The sequence below is a fragment of the Monodon monoceros genome, unplaced genomic scaffold (assembly GCF_005190385.1).
Source record: "Monodon monoceros isolate NGI ecotype Baffin Bay Population unplaced genomic scaffold, NGI_Narwhal_1 Super_Scaffold_17, whole genome shotgun sequence".
Classification (NCBI taxonomy): domain Eukaryota; kingdom Metazoa; phylum Chordata; class Mammalia; order Artiodactyla; family Monodontidae; genus Monodon; species Monodon monoceros.
The window spans coordinates 306,233-325,979 of record NW_021703773.1 but is presented as its reverse complement, the minus strand read 5'-3'; the positions used below and the strand labels follow the sequence as shown (position 1 = coordinate 325,979).

General features: G+C 41.7%; 1 protein-coding gene across 5 annotated transcripts in view; it reads left to right on the top strand.

Annotated features, from left to right (window-relative positions):
* The window catches only part of PSD3 (pleckstrin and Sec7 domain containing 3), a 565,580-nt gene that overhangs the window by 537,307 nt on the left and 8,526 nt on the right, over positions 1 to 19,747 (top strand). For all 5 annotated transcript variants that reach the window (XM_029226681.1, XM_029226683.1, XM_029226687.1 and 2 more), the window contains one exon: positions 7,025 to 7,168. In XM_029226681.1, coding sequence (XP_029082514.1) covers positions 7,025 to 7,168 — 144 coding nt within the window. The remainder of the gene's footprint in view (positions 1 to 7,024; positions 7,169 to 19,747) is intronic.

Below are 19,747 nucleotides of genomic sequence, written 5' to 3'. Positions count from 1 at the left end.
GCCCATTTTTGGATTGGGTTGATTGTTTTTTTGATACTGAGCTGCATGAGCTGCTTGTAAATTTTGGAGACTAATCCTTTGTCAGTTGCTTCATTTGCAAATACTTTCTCCCATTCTGAGGGTTGTCTTTTCATCTTGTTTATGGTTTCCTTGGCTGTGCAAATGCTTTTAAGTTTAATTAGGTCCCATTTGTTTATTTTTGTTTTTATTTCCATTTCTCTAGGAGGTGGGTCAAAAAGGATCTTGCTGTGATTTATGTCACAGAGTGTTCTGGCTGTGTTTTTCTCTAAGACTTTTATACGTGTCTGGCCTTACATTTAGGTCTTTAATCCATCTGGAGTTTATTTTTGTGTATGGTGTTAGGGAGTGTTCTAATTTCATTCTTTTACATGTAGCTGTCCAGTTTTCCCAGCACCACTTATTGAAGAGGCTGTATTTTCTCCATTGTATATTCTTGCCACCTTTGTCGGAAGTAAGGTGACCATATGTGTGTGGGTTTCTCTCTGGGTTTTCTATCCTGTTCCATACATCTGTATTACTGTTTTTGTGCCAGTACCATACTGTCTTGATTACTGTAGCTTTGGAGTATAGTCTGAAGTCAGGGAGCCTGATTCCTCCAGCTCTGTTTTTCTTTCTCAAAATTGCACTGGCTATTCGGGGTCTTTTGTGTTTCCATACAAATTGTGAAAGTTTTTGTTCTAGTTCTGTGAAATATGCCAGTGGTAGTTTGACAGGCATTGCATGGAAACTGTAGATTGCTTTGGGTAGTATAGTCATTTACACAATGTTTATTCTTCCATTCCACGAACTTGGGATGTCTCTCCATCTGTTTGTATCATCTTTAATTTCTTTCATCAGTGTCTTATAGTTTTCTGTATACAGGTCTTTTGTCTCCTTAGGTAGGTTTATTCCTAGGTATTTTATTCTTTTTGTTGCAGTGGTAAATGCTAGTGTTTCCTTAATTTCTCTTTCAGATTTTTCATCATTAGTGTATAGAAATGCAAGAGATTTCTGTGCATTAATTTTGTATCCTGCTACTTTACCAAATTCATTGATTAGCTCTACTAGTTTTCTGGTGGCATCTTTAGGATTCTCTATGTATAGTATGATGTCATCTGCAAACAGCGATAGCTTTACTTCTTCTTTTCCGATTTGGATTCCTTTCATTTCTTTTTCTTCTCTGATTGCTGTGGCTGAAACTTCGAAAACTATGTTGAATAATAGTGGTGAGAGTGGGCAACCTTGTCCTGTTCCTGATCTTAATGCAAATGGTTTCAGTTTTTCACCACTGAGAACGATGTTGGCTGTGGGTTTGTCATATATGGCCTTTATTATAATGAGGTAAGTTCCCTCTGTGCCTATTTTTTGGAGGGTTTTTATCATAATTGGGTGTTGAATTTTGTTGAAAGCTTTTTCTGCATCTATTGAGATGATCATATGGTTTTTATCCTTCAGTTTGTTACTGTGGTATATCACATTGACTGATTTGCATATATTGAAGGACCTTTGCATTCCCGGGATAAACCCCACTTGATCACGGTGTAAGATCCTTTTAATGTGCTGTTGTATTCTGTTTGCTAGTATTTTGTTAAGGATTTTTGCATCTATGTTCATCAGTGATATTGGCCTGTAGTTATCTTTCTTTGTGACATCTTAGTCTGATTTTGGTATCCGGGTGATGGTGGCCTCGTAGAATGAGTTTGGGAATGTTCCTCTCTCTGCTATATTTTGGAAGAGTTTGAGAAGGTTAGGTGTTAGCTCTTCTCTAAATGTTTGATAGAATTCACCTGTGAAGCCTTCTCATCCTGGGCTTTTGTTTGTTGCAATATTTTTAATCACAGTCTCAATTTCAGTACTTGTGATTGATCTGTTTATATTTTCTATTTCTTCCTTGTTCAGTCCTGGAAGGTTGTGCTTTTCTAAGAATTTGTCCATTTCTCCCAGGTTGTCCATTTTATTGGCATATAGTTGCTTGTAGTAGTCTCTCATGATCCTTTGTATTTCTGCAGTGTCAGTTGTTACTTCTCCTTTTTCATTTCTAATTCTGTTGATTTGAGTCTTCTCCCTTTTTTTCTTGATGAGTCTGGCTAATGGTTTATCAATTTTGTTTATCTTCTCAAAGAACCAGCTTTTAGTTTTATTCATCTTTGCTATCGTTTCCTTCATTTCTTTTTCATTTATATCTGGTCTGATCTTTATGACTTCTTTCTTTCTGCTAACTTTGGGGTTTTTTTGTTCTTCTTCCTCTAATTGCTTTAGGTATAAGGTTAGGTTGTTTATTTGAGATGTTTCTTGTTTCCTGAGGTAGGATCGTATTGCTATACACTTTCCTCTTAGAACTGCCTTTGCTGCATCCCTTAGGTTTTGGGTCATCATGTTTTCATTGTCATTTGTTTCTAGGTATTTTTTGATTTCCTTTTTGATTTCTTCAGCGGTCTCTTGGTTATTTAGTAATGTACTCTTTAGCCTCCATGTGTTTGTATTTTTTACAGATTTTTTTTTCTGTAATTGATATCTAGTCTCATAGCATTGTGGTTGGAAGGATACTTGGTACGATTTCAATTTTCTTAAATTTACCAAGGCTTGATTTGTGACCTAAGATATGATCTATCCTGGAAAATGTGCCATGAGCACCTTAGAAGAAAGTGTATTCTGTTGTTTTTGGATGCAATGTCCTATAAATATCAATTAAGTCCATCTTGTTTAATGTATCATTTAAAGCTTGTGTTTATTTATTTTCATTTTGGACGATCTGTCCATTGATGAAAGTGGGGTATTAAAGTCCCCTACTATTGTTGTGTTACTGTCAATTTCCCCTTTTATGGCTGTTAGCATTTGCCTTATGTACTGAGGTGCTCCTATGTTGGGTGCATAAATATTTACAATTTTTATATCTTCTTCTTGGATTGACCCCTTGATCATTATGTAGTCTCCTTCTTTGTCTCTTGTAATAGTCTTTATTTTAAAGTCTATTTTGTCTGATATGAGAATTGCTACTCCAGCTTTCTTTTGATTTCCATTTGCATGGAACATCTTTTTGCATCCCCTCACTTTCAGTCTGTATGTGTCCCTAGGTCTGAAGTGGGTCTCTTGTAGACAGCATATATATGGTCTTGCTTTTGTATCCATTCAGCCAGTCTGTTTCTTTTGGTTGGAGCATTTAATCCATTTACATTTAAGGTAGTTTTCGATATGTATGTTCCTATTACCATCTTCTTAATTGTTTTGGGTTTGTTATTGTAGATCTTGGAAAAGTTCCTTTGGCATTTGTTGTAAAGCTGGTTTGGAGGTGCTGAATTCTCTTAGCTTTTGCTTGTCTGTAAAGGTTTTGATTTCTTTGTCAAATCTGAAGGAGATACTTGCTGGATAGAGTAATCTTGGTAGTAGGTTTTTCCCTTTCATCACTTTAAATATGTCCTGCCACCCCCTTCTGGCTTGCAGAGTTTCTGCTGAAAGATCAGCTGTTAACCTTATGGGGATTCCCTTGTGTGTTATTTGTTGTTTTTCCCTTGCTGCTTTTAATATTTTTTCTTTGTATTTAATTTTTGATAGTTTGACTAATATGTGTCTTGGCATGTTTCTCCTTGGATTTGTCCTGTATGGGACTCTCTGTGCTTCCTGGACTTGATTGACTATTTCCTTTCCCATATTAGGGAAGTTTTCAACTATAGTCTGTTCAAATATGTACTCAGTCCCTTTCTTTTTCTATTCTTCCTCTGTGACCGCTATAATTCAAATGTTGGTGCATTTAATCTTGTCCCAGAGGTCTCTAAGACTGTCCTCAATTCTTTTAATTCTTTTTTCTTTATTCTTCTCTGTGGTAGTTATTTCCACTATTTTATCTTCCAGGTCACTTATCCATTCTTCTACCTCAGTTATTCTGTTGATTCCTTCTAGAGAATTTTTAAATTCATTTATTGTGCTGTTCATTGTTGGTTTTTTGCTCTTTAGTTCCTCTAGGTCCTTGTTAAACATTTCTTGTATTTTCTCCATTCTATTTCCAAGATTTTGGATCATCTTTACTGTCATTACTCTGAATTCTTTTTGAGGTAGACTGCCTATTTCCTCTTCAGTAGTTTGGACTGGTGGGTTTTTTCCTTGCTCCTTCATCTGCTCTGTGTTTTCTGTCTTCTCAATTTTCTTAAGTTACTGTGTTTGGGGTCTCCTTTTCGCCATCTGCAGGTTTGTAGTTCCCATTGTTTTTGGTGTCTGCCCCCAGTGGGTAAGGTTGGTTCAGTGGGTGGAGGGGACTGGTGCCTGTGTTCTGGTGGATGAGGCTGCTTCTTGTCTTTCTATGGGCAGGACCCCATCTGGTGGTGTGTTTTGGGGTGTCTGTGACCTTATTGTGATTTTAGGCAGCCTCTCTGCTAGTGGGTGGGGTTGTGTTCCTGTCTTGCTAGTTGTTTGGCATAGGATGTCCAGCACTGGAGCTTGCTGGTCGTTGAGTGCAGCTGGGTCTTAGTGTTGAGATGGAGATCTCTGGGAGAGCTTTCACCGTTTGATATTACGTGGAGCCAGGAGGTCTCTAGTAGACCAATATCCTGAACTCGGCTCTCCCTCGTCAGAGGTACAGGCCTGACACCCGGCTGGAGCACCAAGACCCTGTCAACCACACAGCTTTTGGGAAGTCTGAGGTCTTCTGCCAGCATTCAGTAGGTGTTCTGTAGGAGTTGTTCCACATATAGATGTATTTCTGATGTATTTGTGGGGAGGAAGGTGATCTCCATGTCTTACTCCTCCTCCATCTTGAAGGTCTCCTCTAGAGTTTGGTATTTTAAAGGAAAATATGAAATTTTCTTCAAAGTCAAAATATTATATAAGTAGGAAAAAAATTAAATATTAAGTGACATCATCTGAAACTTGCCTTTTGGATAAAATTTCATTGTATGTGCTATCACAGGTACTACCAACGTACATCACTTGACATATAACAGTAGTTTTTCTTGCATCTGTTACTTTAATGCCACTACTTAAGCTGTGACTTCCTAATTTAAAACAGTTTAAACGAGTACATGCCATTTGCTATCTCTGTTCCTTTTCTTTGAACTTTGTCAGGTGTATTTCTCTGCCTTCTGTGAAATCCCCTTTGTTAGCGTTGTCCCATGAGAATGGTCTGCACGCTTCCCTAATGGATTCTAAGGGCAAAGACAAAAGGGAGGAGAACAGCAAGCTTCCTGATTGGTCTTTCTTCATGGTGGATATTACAGATTTAATTGCGTGAGCCTAAGAACATGCTGCGTCTTGTGGCTCCTGCCTTCCTCCTTCTCCGTTTTTACATCCACTTTTGTTAGGAAAGTCTGTGTGTCTCCTGTATGGTGGGATTCTAGCATTGAAATAATTTGCGTGGTCTGTATCCATTTATGGCCGTAAGAACCACTTGGAATTTTTATTTCAGTGGTGAAAATAGACAGATTTAAGAGGCATGATTTTAAAATGCTTCTATTTTGAGATTATCTCCTTGATTCTTGCTTCATGAAGATGATGAAGCTGGAGTAAAGCACTGCACGTTGAATTTAGACATTTATTTGACTGTGAATAAACTGTACACTATAAACTATAAACTGTGAGTCATTGTACTTACAGATCTGGACTCAACAGAAAAATGGGTCCAGTGTTTCAGCAGCCAGTTCACAGAAGAGGAATTCCAGTAAACATACGAAAAGATGTTCATCTTCACTTGTAATCAGGAAGATGTAAATTCAAATCATTTTATACCCATAAAATTAGCAAAAATTTGCAAGTGTGATATCAAATTTTGGCAAGGATGTAGAAAAATGGGAAGTTTCAAGCCTATTGTGGAAATGTAAACTGGTGGAAACACTTTGGAAAACAGTTTAGTGTCATTTTAAAGATATACATTTTCTAAAATCCAGAAATTTCAGTTCTTGATTATCACAGGCAGACTTCAGAGACATTGTGGATTCAGTTTCAGACCACTGCAATGAAATCAATATCTCAATAGAGCAAGTCACACAGATTTTTTTGGTTTCTCAGTGCATATAAAAGTTATGTTTACACTGTACCCCAGTCTACTAAGTGTGCAATAGCATTCTGTCTAGAAAAACTATATACGTTAGTGAAGAAATGCTTTATTGCTAAAAAATGCTAACCATCATCTGAGCCTTCAGTGAGTTGTAGTAGTAACATCAAAGATCACTGATCATAGACCACCATAACAAATATAATCATAATGAACAAGTTTGAAATATTATGAGAATTACCAAATGTGGCACAAAGACACAAAGTTAGCAAATGTTAGAAAAATGGCATCGATAGACTTGCTTGACACAGGGTTTCCACAGACCTTCAGTTTGTAAAAAACACATTATCTGCTAAGTGTGATGAAACGAGATGTGCCTGTATGCTATAGGGAAATTCTTGCTCATATTCACTAGGTAACATGCATAAGAATGTAGCATCATTTATAGCAGCCCAGAGAAACCTGAAAACAACTTAAATATCCTTCAGTAAAATTTGAGGTTGAGGGAAGTCAGAACCTCTACTATTTTGGAGGGAAAAGCATAGGTCACTACATTTTTTAGAATAGCAGCTTTCAGAATAATTATTTCTTGATGGCATTGCTTGTCTCAAAAAGGAAAAAAAAATATGCAGGTAGGTCTTCATCTGTAGTGGCAGACAGGACAGCACTGCTGAGGACGTGAAAGGGAGAAGCCAAATTGTGCAGCCCTCAGGATGGGTGCTTGACTCTGCAGCCGGTGCCTTGCCTGCTTGAGTATCTCTCAGGAGGCCTGGTCTCAACTCCATGGCAGTTACTCCTGACACAGGGCTATGAAAGCATTTGGTTTTGTGACCAGGGGCCTAGTTAGGGGGGCTGGGCTTGGCCTTGCTGTTTTTCGAAGGTACACGTGGACCCTGGCCTGAGAAAGTTGGTAAGATGTGGCAGTAGAGGCATGTTGGACTGTTTTGATGAATTAACGTCATTCATCATACGGGATTTTTTAAAGTGTGCTACAGTTGTTTATTGATTTTTCTGGATGCTAAATGGCTTAATACTTTCCTGCAGGAGGAACAGCTGAAATCTCACGAGAGCAAGCTGAGGCAGATCACCACAGAGCTAGCCGAGCACCGCTCCTACCCACCTGACAAGAAGGTTAAAGCCAAGGAGGTGGATGAGTACAAACTCAAAGATCACTATCTGGAGTTTGAGGTGTGTTGAACCTAAATGTAATAATTGCCTGTACCTGAGCTACTTTATGATTTTTTCCATGAGGCAGGTTTTTTTTATACTTACTGTAACTGTGGGCAATGTACCTTGACCCTGCCTCTCCCTGGGGAGCTCTGTGCAGGGTCTAGGTCACGGTGGCCCCTCATGTTCATGGTTTTGTTTAAGCGTCAAACAAGCATCAAGGAATAATTGGCAGTTTATGCACTTAAAAGCAAATAGCCTGCCTGTCGGAATAGCAGGTGCTGGCTGCAAGACAAAAAAACAACAAGTAGATGGACATGCCAGGGTGGGCAGCTGCTTTCTCTGTTTCTGCACCTCTTCCAACACAGTCTTAGTCAGAAAAAGTACCGCAGAGGAAATGAGCTACAGGGCGACATGATGCCTTTTCCTGCTGCTAGGCAACAGATGCATTTTTCCTCTTACCACTCACTGCCCTTCACAAGGAGGCTAATTGTGCACATCCATATACTATAGCAAGTGTGGTCACTAAAAGGGATAGGGAGGATCCATAAACTCTGGAAAGACAGAAAATTTAAAAGCAAGTTGAAAGCAGTATAAATAGTAAATATTACCTTTGGCTAAATTTTCTCCCAAGTTAGCATCAGGGTTATGCAGGATCCTCTGACTCTCCCCCTCCAGCTGCCACTTTAAGACACTTAAAGTATCTCTTTTTTTAAGTTGATAGCCTGTAGTCCAAAATGAAGAACAATTATCTTTAAATTATTTACAGTCTTTTTCTGTTGAGTGTGTTGAATCCATCTTTAGCTATTCTTTTTCATTGTAGCTCTAGTCTATTCTACTTATTCATCTCCTTCTTTCCCATCTTACAATCATGTTTCTTCCTTGGGCTTGAAAGGTAGCATCATCTGAGCACCCTCGCCCTGGCCCCTGCCATCCCCCAGGATCTGATCAGGAGCCAGATCCCAGTGCTCTGCCTCTGCGATGTCCCTCCTGTCCCTTGCTTGCCACCGGTGTTGTTTTTATGCCTCTCTGCCCAAGTGCTGGGTTTTCATGTCTCACCTGAGCCTGGTGGCTGCTTCCTGTCATCAGTTCATCCTGCATGCTCCTGTCAGTTAGTTTTCTAAGGCATGCTTCTGCTCGACAGCTGCCCTTGATTTTCCCCACAATTTACCTTCAGATAAAGTCCAATCCTTAGTCTGAGAGGATTTGGGTTCCTTCTGCCTTTCCACAACACGGGTCTTCCCACCACGACCTCCATGTATATCAGTCACATTTCTGCCCACTCTGCTCTCTCCAAACACGCTTTTTATGCCTTTGTTCATCTACTTTATTCTGCCCCAAATGCTCTTCCCCTTATTTCATTTCTGAAAATGCTGTTCATCTTCCAAGATGCAGCCCAAATCCCTCCTACGAAAAGCCTGCTCTAAATCTGCTGGTTACCGTCCTGCACGGTGACTCCCGTTATGGTGATTTCAGGAAGTCTTTGTATCTATGGCTTCCGCGCCAAGGCTGTGAGCCCTTGGAGTGCAGGGGCCTCAGGTCCATTTCTAATCTCTGCTCTGTGCTTGCTTTTGGGCTGCACAGGATTTCATGGAAGCTTTTAAAAGTCTTTTTCTGAGTTATAAAATTTCTGTTACAAAATGTAACATTTGGTCCCCTGCAGATCCGTGTACTAGTTTTCTTCATGGTTAAGCAGGTCCTTGCTCTGGGCAGATGAAGAAAAATCTTTCTTTTATTAAAGGAGAAAGTTTATTAGCTAAAACTTTGGAAGCCTTACCAGCAAAAGACTTGAAAAAATACCTTTTAAAAAACTAAGCAGCTCATCTCTCCCCACACTTGTTCATTCTTGGGAGATGGGAGTTCTCAAAAATCAATCACAATTCTTCACACATCTGGAGTGGCTTTCAGCTGTAGGCCCTTTTAGTTTCACATGTGCTAATTAAATTTCCCAGCACCTCAGGCCCCTGCTGCCAGCTCTCAACACCTTGCCCTGAGCCCTTGGCTCAAGGGCTACAAGTCTCTTCCCAGGAGGCAGGGGCGGTGGCAGGACCATAGAAAGGATGCCACTGCTAGAAGCACTCCCTGCTTTTGCATCCACTGTGGTGCCCCTTTTCTGAAAATGTAACCCAGCAAAAGCTGGCATTTTCATTTCCTGACATGAACTTAGACCAACCTCTGTGGAGATAAGTCTTGCTTTGATCAAATTATCACATCAGGGCTTCCCTGGTGGTGCAGTGGTTGAGAGTCCGCCTGCCAATGCAGGGGACACGGGTTTGTGCCCCGGTCCGGGAGGATCCCACATGCTGCGGAGCGGCTGGGCCCATAAGCCATGGCCGCTGAGCCTGCGTGTCCGGAGCCTGTGCTCCGCAACGGGAGAGGCCACAACAGTGAGAGGCCCGCGTACCGCCAAAAAAAAAAAAAAAAAAAATTGTCACATCAAGGAGCCTGAAGATTGCATTCAAGGACTTTGGCTCATTAAAATCTTCTCATATGGTAATATGTCAGGCATGCTGGATTGTCTGTCGAACTGTGTTGACCTGTGTCACCAGAAAGGCAGACGGGCACCTCACTTCATAGAGGTTATCTCAAAAATTTTTTGTAATCTTTTTTTTTTTAAGTGAATCATTATTTTTCACTAACTTAAAATTGAAGTACTATATCTTTCGGGGTCCACTTTGCTGTTATTTCAGCCACCAGAATTTGTCTTGTGTGTGTGCCTTAGAGAGGCTCTGCAGAGAATTCAGTGCTTGGCTTTTTACAGCCTTCCCTAGCAGGCTGCTCTATTTCCTGAACAGGAGGTCTGAGTGTTACTGACCGTCCCATGTACTTTGTTCATTGCTCTATCCCAGCTTCTGGAATATGGACTGAGTGCTTGATACATATTTGTTGAGTGAATAAATGGAATTTTGTTATTGAGTATAAAAGATAACATCAGAGGAAGTGGTTCCCCAAGAAAGCTTAGTAGCTCCCCTGAAAACTAATGTGATAAGCAGACAGCAGCGTCTGCAGTTCATTGTGACCTCAGATGGGCAGTGACAGGAAGGGGAGCTTGAATCCCATCTGCATCCTTGTCACCAGGGAAGAACACAGGCAGGAGCCTCTTCTCTCACCTGTTCCTGTAGTAAAGGGACTCGCTGTGGTTTCAGAGCAGTTCTTGTAATTTTTACATCTTGGTAAGAAAAACACCTTTATTTTGTTAGAATATTAAGCTGTTGGTAATAACACTGGGGTTGTTTCTAACTTAATGCGTTTCAGTTATTTATTTTCCAAGTTGCTTTCAGTACAAACAGTTCTTCGTAGTGCGCCAAATTCACAGCTCTTTCTACGACTAAGAAATTCTCCAAACCCTGACTGACAGTAAATGATTAGAAACTCTGGTAAATAAGAAGGTTCAGTGGTTGTTTTTTGTTTGTTTGATTTTTGTTTGTTTGTTTTAACATCTTTATTGGAGTCTAATTGCTTTACAATGGTGTGTTAGTTTCTGCTTTATAACAAAGTGAATCAGTTATACATATATCCCCATATCTCTTCCCTCTTGCATCTCCCTCCCTCCAACCCTCCCTATCCCACCCCTCTAGGTGGTCACAAAGCACCGAGCTGATCTCCCTGTGCTATGCGGCTGCTTTCCACTAGCTATCTGTTTTACATTTGGTAGTGTATATATGTCCATGGCACTCTTTCATTTTGTCCCAGCTTACTCTTCCCCCCCTCCGTGTCCTCAAGTCCATTCTCCTGTTTGTTTGTTTTTGAAGTCTATAAAAAGTCTACAGAGAACAAGGAGACTTCCATCAATCTCAGCCTTAGCCTGTAAGGATATTCACTATTTCTGTAGGCAGCAAACTCCCCTCAGAATGGCTGTTAGTTGACCAAGTTCATGCCTGTCTCTCTTTATTGCGTATTCATAGCGGGTGGGGAGGGGTGGCATTGCTTTGTTTTTGATTGAATTGGTTCCCCCAAGCTGTGGCTGTTACTTGTTTAGAAGAGTTCATGTGGAGTCTGATCTCAGTTTTGAAAGGGTTGTTAGGCATCATAAGTCTGTGTAAGAAACTCGCCATCATTTCCCAGTTTCAAAGAATAAATATCAGAAATGGCCTCACTTCCTTATAACTTATTTCTACTTTATTCAGTTCCCTTTTCACTTAAAAATGTTTAACTGATCTCCATCTTCCTAGTACATTAGGACATTTATCAGGATGTGGGACAGGTGGGTGGTTTGTGTCACATATAAAAACTTACAAAGCTCCAGCCACTCGAAGCACAGTAGGCTGGGCTGTGCCCGATACTCCTGGGCCCTTTAAGAAACAGCCCTTCCTAGCACTGTACTTGGGCCCAGAAATTTGTTTTATGTCTCTTTAGCAGTTAAAGTGAAAATACTGTTTGATCCAGGATGTTTTTCATGTGACATTTAAGATGTTTTCAGTGGCATAAGTTATTAATTCTTAGACCTGAGTAGGGAAAGGGAGACCATAGCAACCCAAACCTGTGAGAAGCGTGACTGGGCTGTAAGAGGTTTGCTTACAGGAGGGAGGGATTCCTGAGGGCAGGCTAACAGAGGCTCCTGGGTTCACTGCAGAGCCAGGGCAAACCTGGCGGGCAGCACCAGACCAGTGCATTTCATGGGCCAGCAGACCTAAGGTCAGAATGTTTTCTTTGGCCATCGCAGTGCTGGATTTGTTTTCACTGAGATTTGAATGCATTTAGGGAAGACCTACAGGGCCCTCCCCACCACCCCTTAGTATATCAAGCCTAGCAGGCATCCACATTTGTGTTGCTGGCCTGGCCCCTGGGGGCGGTTCAGTTTGCCATCCCTGTACAGAGGCTGCAGACGGTTGGATATGCTTTGTGTCTTAGATCTTTGAACATGGGCTTTGGAATCAACTGTCTCTTTGTGGTTAGAAAATGGATACTTCCAGGTACATGTGTTCTCAGGTTCCAGTCCAGCAGGAAAAGAAGTCCACATCCCTGATGGCTCTACCCAGATGCAGAATAAGTCCCCTTGGCTGAATGGGCTAGAAATCAGCCACGTGCCCACTCCTGAATTTCGACCTGGAGTAGCACATGCTTATGGCTTAAGGCAGGCAGGGCCCACACGAGCCACATGGCTGGAAGCTCAATTTTAGAAACAACAAATGTCCATTCTAGTAAGACATGTAAATCTCTTGGGACGGAATATTTTAAATCTAGAAAATCTAGGGCATCCTTGAGGCGTGATGCATCTTTTTCTGAATTTCTAATTTTTGGTGGCATGTAAAATGGCGCGATTCCTTCTGAAATTGATGTATTTGAAATAAGAGCACATTCCATACAGTGCTGTTCAGGAAATTCAAAGCATCTCATATCAAGGAGCGCACGTAATATGAATTTCTGGGTGTAAGCCCTCAGTTTTATCGTTGGGCTATTTGTTGCACGGTGGGTAGGTGGTGGTTTGATGTATTTCTTTTTGAACAGATTCTCTGCTTGTGATCTTAGCCCTGCTCCCTCAGATCGCTCAGTCTTTGTCAACATCAGATAAATAATTTTCATGTGACGGTCCACTTTTTCTCTCACAGGAGAAGTGCAAGGGCATATTTCAGTGCACTGCCAGCCGCCACAAGGCTAATCCATCTCTGAAACAAGACAATCTAGCTGTTAATTTGTGAGTCGCCTTGTTTGTAAAAGTACAGAGATAGCTGTGATCACCATCTTTCTCCCTAGCGAAGGGAGAGTCTCAGTTGAAGGAGAGTCTCAGTCTCACTTGAAGAAGAGTCTCAGTCTCAGTAACAGGGTCTAGCCTGGAATCCAGCACTGTCTCCTTTATAGAAAACATCACAGAGGTGATCCCTGGTCTGGATCTGAGAAGCTAAGATGTGGCAGGTTAATAGAATTCTTGGGGAAGTTTAGGAATTTTCTTTTTCTAATAGAAGACTAAGTGTTAGGGTCTAGAGACCCAGGTTCAGCATCTGCCCAGGCATACAAGTCGTTAACTACAGAGACAGGAGTCTTGCATTGCCGTTTGGAGTTGCATTTTGTATGACACAATGAGCGAGGTCTGCAGAGCGCTGGATTTTCATCTGTAAAAGATGACGCACGCTTCTGAAGGGAGGAGAAGCTTAGCAACAGGATCCTTTGAATCACATTTTAAACAGATGACTGAGAAGCAGAACAAACAGCCAGTCACAGGACCCACAGTGACTCTGTCCCTAAATCCCTCCTTACACCTGAAATGTCTGCTCTGAGGAGGGTCACTGCTTTGGGTGAATGTACTGTCTGCCAGAAAAGGGAAAATACTTGCAATTATAAAATAGTAAAATCAGGAAAAGGGATGGACTGGAAGTTAGGAGGCCACTTTAGTCTCATCCTTGATGTGTTTGGTACTAGTTATCCTCTCTGGACCTCAGTTTCTGGCTGTGGAGATGAGATGGGATTGGGTGAACTAACCTATAAGGTCGCCTCCAACTCTTTATTTTTGATGCAAGATACATACTAACAGCAAATAGTTTATTAGATTAACTCACTCTCATGATGATCCCTAAGAGTGCTGTTAAACGTAAAACAAGAATAGTTCAATTTGGGGATATCAGGGGATCTGGACCAGCTCTGTCCAATAGAGATATAGTGCAAACCACATATATAATTTTAAATTTTCTAGTAGCTACACTTAAAAATAAAAGGAAACTGGTAGAATTAATTGTAATAAGATTTTTCAACTTAACACAATATGTCCAAAATATTATCATTTCTACATGTAATCACTATAAAATATTAAGGTATTTGATGCTCTTTTCTTCCTAAGTCTTCAAACTTTAGTATACCTTTACACTTAGGGCACATCTCGGTGTAAGGTGGCCACATTGCACGTGCTCAGGAACCGCCTGAGGCAGTGGCTCCTGTGCTGCTCAGTTCCCCTAAAAGCCAGCTGGGACTGGGAGGCCTGGTCACAAGTGGGGTGCAGGTTTCACGCATAATGGAAGATGTGCAGCTGTTGTGCACCGTAGGACTCTACAGTAGTTTGTGGACGGTGTCGCTTCTGTCTAGCTGCCTGTGCTGTGCCTGTTGTTTACTGTTTTGATTGTTACTTCTGGGTGGGGATTCAGTAAAGAAGAGGCCCACCTGGTGTGAGTGCTGTCACCACAGTGACTTGTGAGAAGGAAGTGCCCCTTCAGTCTCCCCACAAAGCTATTCTCATGCAAATAGTGTGAGCGGCCTCCTTAGCAATTCCCTTGGACCTTTTGGTAAGTGACCCTCCCATCCGTTTTTTTGCAGACTGCTGGTACTGTCCGCCCTTTCCTGTGCTAACTCTGTTTTTTTCTTTTTACCCAGAATACTTTATCTCTGTCTAACTACTTTAGGTTTCTTCCTACTACTTTCCATAAGAACCTGTATGCTTTTGATGTAAGAGTTTTAAAAACTTGTGTGCTTGAGCCCCTGCTCTGAGATGCAGAGGCTTGTTGGAGCAGGCTACTGTGGTTCTTTAGGTGTATCTAGTTCAGAATTACTCAATAGACTTATAATGAAAACTTAAAATGTTTTCAGAAATGTTCTTCTGGAAATATTAGGGAAAAATCATATGCAAAAATCCTATGTTTGTACTAGCCTTCTCAGTACAGCCCTCACTGGAAGGCTGGAAGCAGGTCCCCTGGTCACGGACTTCTTGCAGGAGCACCTGTCTGCCTGGACAGCTCCTGGAGGTGTGGCTCATGTGCACGAGGGACACGTCCGGGCCTCTCACCTCAACCGGAGGTTTCCTGCCTGACCGGGTCTGGCCTTTGGCCAGTTTGTGGACAGAGTCAACCACAGCTGGTTTCCCATGTGCCTTCCCCTCCCCAGACCAGCACTGCGTCTTAATCCATGTGTCATGCTTCCCTCCTTAGAGAGTCCTGGGAAGTTTATAGCTGCCCCTCATTCTGCCACTTGTGGAGCCTGAGACTGGAGGGGGCGAGGGACTTGCGGAGGCCTGGTCGCTCAGTGTTCTGACTCCACGGGTCAAAGATACTTTACCAAGACAGGCTCAGAATTGGACACAGAACTGGTGAGATGGAAGAGAGATATTTGAACTGGGCCTGCAGAAGGTGCAAAACTGCTTTGAGCTCAAAATCAATCAATATATCTTAGGTATGAAGTGTCCTGGGAAGTCAGTGGGGAAGGTAGTTTACCTTCAAAGCTTCCTCAAATCCTACTTTAAAAATTTCCTAGAAAGACTGACCTGTCCCCTTATGACAGGCGTTGGCGTTTTGGGACCTGTGCACGTGACAGGCCAGACGCCACAAAGAATCCCGGGAGCGTATTTCTGAGAGAAAGTGTGTGCGACTTTAGGGAATCCCAGTACAGCCAGAAGCACAAACTAAATATAAACCAAGGATTAAGAGTGTGGCCTGTAGGTGTTTCCCTGGTGGTGCAGTGGTTGAGAGTCTGCCTGCCGATGCAGGGAACATGGGTTCGTGCCCCAGTCCAGGAAGATCCCACATGCTGCGGAGCGGCTAGGCCTGTGAGCCATGGCTGCTGAGCCTGCACGTCCAGAGCCTGTGGTCCGCAACGGGAGAGGCCACGACAGTGAGAGGCCCGCGTACCGGAAAAAAAAAAAAGAGTGTGGCCTGTATAAGAATGTTGTCATAACAAACTAAAATTTTGTTTTAGATGTGAGTTCCCTAAGGAAAAACTTAGTGAGAGACAAACTTTTATCCCATGGGAGTTAAATTTAGCCTCTTATCCAGATAAGTAGTATTTCTCTAGCTCAGATTACTTATCTTGGGTATGTAGAAACTTGACTTCACATCTCTGTGTTTCAAAGGACAATTTTTTTTCCATTAAACTTTTTAATCCCATTGATCCAGAGTTAATTTTCTTTTTCCAGTTAATTTTACACTCAGCTATTGTCAAAACCCTCATGCAAGGCCACGTTGGGCAGGGCCCCCAGAGCCAGGAGCCTGGTGCATGGCAGGTCTGCAGGACTGCCCCATGGCTAGGTGGGAACTGGACAATTCTTGAGTTTTCCACCTAGAAAACAAACTGTGTTCTGTTTTCTAAGTGAGCTTTGTGGACTTTTAAATTGAGAATTTCGCGTTTAATTTCTAAGAAGAGAAAAAAAATCTGGGTACTAATACAGACTGGGTTTATAGAAAGGGTTTTGAGAGCTGGAGAAACAAAGTGTGAAGAGTGAGAAAGGCAGCAGCGTTTTAAAAATTAGCTCTCAGAATTGGGAAAGCTCTCCTTGACACCGAAGTCCTGTTCTTCTCCACAGAGATGTTGCAAAGGGAAAAGCACTGCAGGGGATCTGCCTTCCTGGGCCTGGCAGCTGGGGGCCCTGGGAGGGACAAGCACGACAGGGGTGGCCATTGAGCCCTCGCTGCTCCCTGAAGGGCCTGTGGGAGCTCTGGGGGCAGAGACCAGACGCCTTAGGAGCATCAGACCAGGACCACAGGATGGAGACAAAGACACGTTCAAAATGCTTTCTGCAGACCCAGTGCTTTTTGTCCTTATTAGAGTTTTTTGACCTCTTCTGCTTACATTATTATTATGAGTAAGCTTTTTATTTTAGTTTTGTTTTTAATTGAAGTCACAAAGTTCATTTAGAGAGCAGTCGAGCCAAAAGGTAGACTGAAATAAAACAATAGAATTCACACTGCCTCAGGTTTTCCCAGAAAGCCACGAATACAAACTATACAACCTAAAAATGTGTGTATTTGCTATATTTTGGTAGTGGGTTACCATTACATGCAGAAGCCTGTTAGGGGAATGGCATAGGGAAAAGACGTTAAAATTTCCTTTTAAAAATGTAAGTCCTAGCATAGCTTTCAGATAAGAACTTATAGAAAGCTCTGTTTTTAATGTATTGCTTTCTTAAGTTAGCAGGTAGCGGAGGGTGAGCCAGCCAGGCAAGGAGAAAGTCTGCAAGTCAATTCTGCATCGTCCTATAGAATGCAGAGTGGAGATGAGCAGTTTCTTCCAGAGGTCCTTGTTTTGTTGGCTTGTTTTAATTGTTTTGGTTTGTTTCTTTGTTTTCCAATGTAGAGATCTAGGAGTAAAAAGTGTTTTGCTATGTGCATGACATTATTGGTGTTCTTCTCCTTTCATTTTAATCTGGCCTTTTACCCTTCCTGCCTGAGAAGGGGAGATGTCAGGAGGAAATGTATTCAGGACTTGACTGCTGGTGCAGTGAGGTCTGAAGGCAAATGGCAGCGCTAAGTTAGAATTGCCGTTGCAGTTTTCTTTTCCTTTAGGCTGTTACTATTGTATTCATGTATCAGAGGTCAAAAGGAGATAGTGTTATATTAAATGAAATAAAAAATGGTATGCAGAACTCATACTCAAAAAAAAGAAACTGCTCCATCAGATGTGGATGTGATTAAACTTCTTTTCAAATAATAACAATACTCAGGACTTTCTTTTTTTAGCATTTAACATTCAACCTAAGCCACAGCTTACTTGGCCTTGGATACTGTATTGTTTTGTTCCTCCCTAGTAAGCATTGCTGCTAGTGAAAGGGATATTTTTCCTACATGTTTGAGAAGTATTCTTACAGGTGATTAAAGACCAACTTAATAAATTAACGTTGCAAAACAATGTAGTAAGGAGGGTACAGAGTGAATAAACAACTTGATTTTAGGAGAAAAAGAAGCCATTAAAGCATTTGAATTGTCTTTGGCTCTCAGTGGTCACAGAAGGTTTTATGGAAAGCGCAAATCTTACGAAGGAAATTAAGGGAGAGAGCTTGCTGAATGGACAAAGCCACAAAAGCAGTGTTCAGATGCTTCTCTGCAGAGAGTAGCCACTGAGCTTGGATTTGGTAAAATCCCATCTCAATTTTCTGATAGTGGGATCAGCTCACACAGTTATACTGCTATGAATCTATTCATACTGTCGGAGAATCTCTGAGCAAGGAAGCTGAGCATACAGCTCTGAAATTTTTAAGAATTGATCTGAGAATGAATCCACAGAGACTACGACAAAACCTTTAATAACGGGGCTTCCCTGGTGGCACAGGGGTTAAGAATCCGCCTGCCAATGCAAGGGACACGGGTTTGAGCCCTGGTCCGGGAAGATCCCACATGCCACGGAGCAACTAAGCCCATGCACTACAGCTACTGAGCCTGTGCTCTAGAGCCTGCAAGCCACAACTACTGAGCCTATGTGCCACAACTACTGAAGCCTGTGCACCTAGAGCCCATGCTCTGCAACAAGAGGAGCCACCGCAATGAGAAGCCCACGCACCGCAACAAAGAGTAGCCCCCACTCGGCACAACTAGAGAAAGCCCACGCACAGCAACAAAGACCCAACGCAGCCAAAAATAAATAAATTAAATAAATAAATTTTTTAAAAAGCGAACAACTGTGAAAATGATTAAAAAAAAAAAAAGACCTTTAATAACGTGACCAAAGGCAGTAACTGTCCCCAAAGCACATCGCATTCTCAGGCTCCCTCTGTCCTTCCTAATGAAAGTACACCCTGGAAGGGCCACGTAATGAAAACTAGCAAGGATTTAGGAAAGTGAATCAATGCCATAGTTAGTGGCCACCTGCCCCCAAGACTGCTCTTTTCACTGTCACATTGCTTCCCACAGACTTGCGTTCTGCAGCCCATCTCATCTTTAACGTGCCCAATCAGGAGCTACGTTCATGCTTGCACAGTGGTTACTTTGTGGCATGAATTATGTTAATTAAAACATTCATGGTTTTTTGCTGTTTCTTCTTCCCTTTTTACTATCTGGTTATGGACATTACTGTCAGAGCAAAAGTGTAAAACCTCCATATTGTTATTATTTACTTGTTTAGTGTCAGCAGCAGTTTCCTTCCCATGTTAATATTGATGAGGCTGCTACTCTGACCCACAGAGCTTAGAATCTTAGGTGAGTGTTGAAGTATTTACCCAAGGGTAAATGTGATCCTGGTGCATTACATATAAGTCACATGCAAGAGTCATCAGGCAAAGGAATTCACATATAAATGACCATTGACAAACTCTTATCTTTTTAATGGATGCTTTTGTTAGAAGGTAAATTTAGAGGCTGCCCTTCATGTCAGAATGAGATCTAGTCACTAACAAATGAAGAACCACCACACTCCACACTCCAAAAGTCCAGTTTTTCACTTTTTTTTTTTAAAGCTCTAAGTGGGTAATAAAATTTGGTCTTCATGTACTACTAGATAAGAGACGCTCAGAAAACATGTCTCTGTTTTATGAACCTCAAAAGTATGATATAAACTACTTTTCTTTCTCTGTAGAGAGAGAGCCCCAGTCTTAAGTACACAGCCTCAGCACACTCTGCAGGGTGTGCGCGGGTGGCGTCTTGACAGCCATGGTCTGGATGTGGGGGGCATAGATAAGTCTTTGCTGAGTGGTGCCACTTAGGGTCAGACCATAGCATTTTTGTAGAAAACATGGGAATGGGGAACACTGGAGGTGAAAGAGCATTCCCTAGATGCTACTGACAGAGGGGCTCATCAGGCATCTACCTCTGCATCTATATCCATGGTTTTATTTTTCTAGAATTTGCCACATTAAGAGTTCAAAATATGTTTTCTATTAGACATGAGAAATTTATTTTCTCATTTGTTCCTTCTTTCCATTTATACACTCATCAAATGTTTACTTAGTGTGTACTCTGTGTTCTCTGTGCTGGGGAT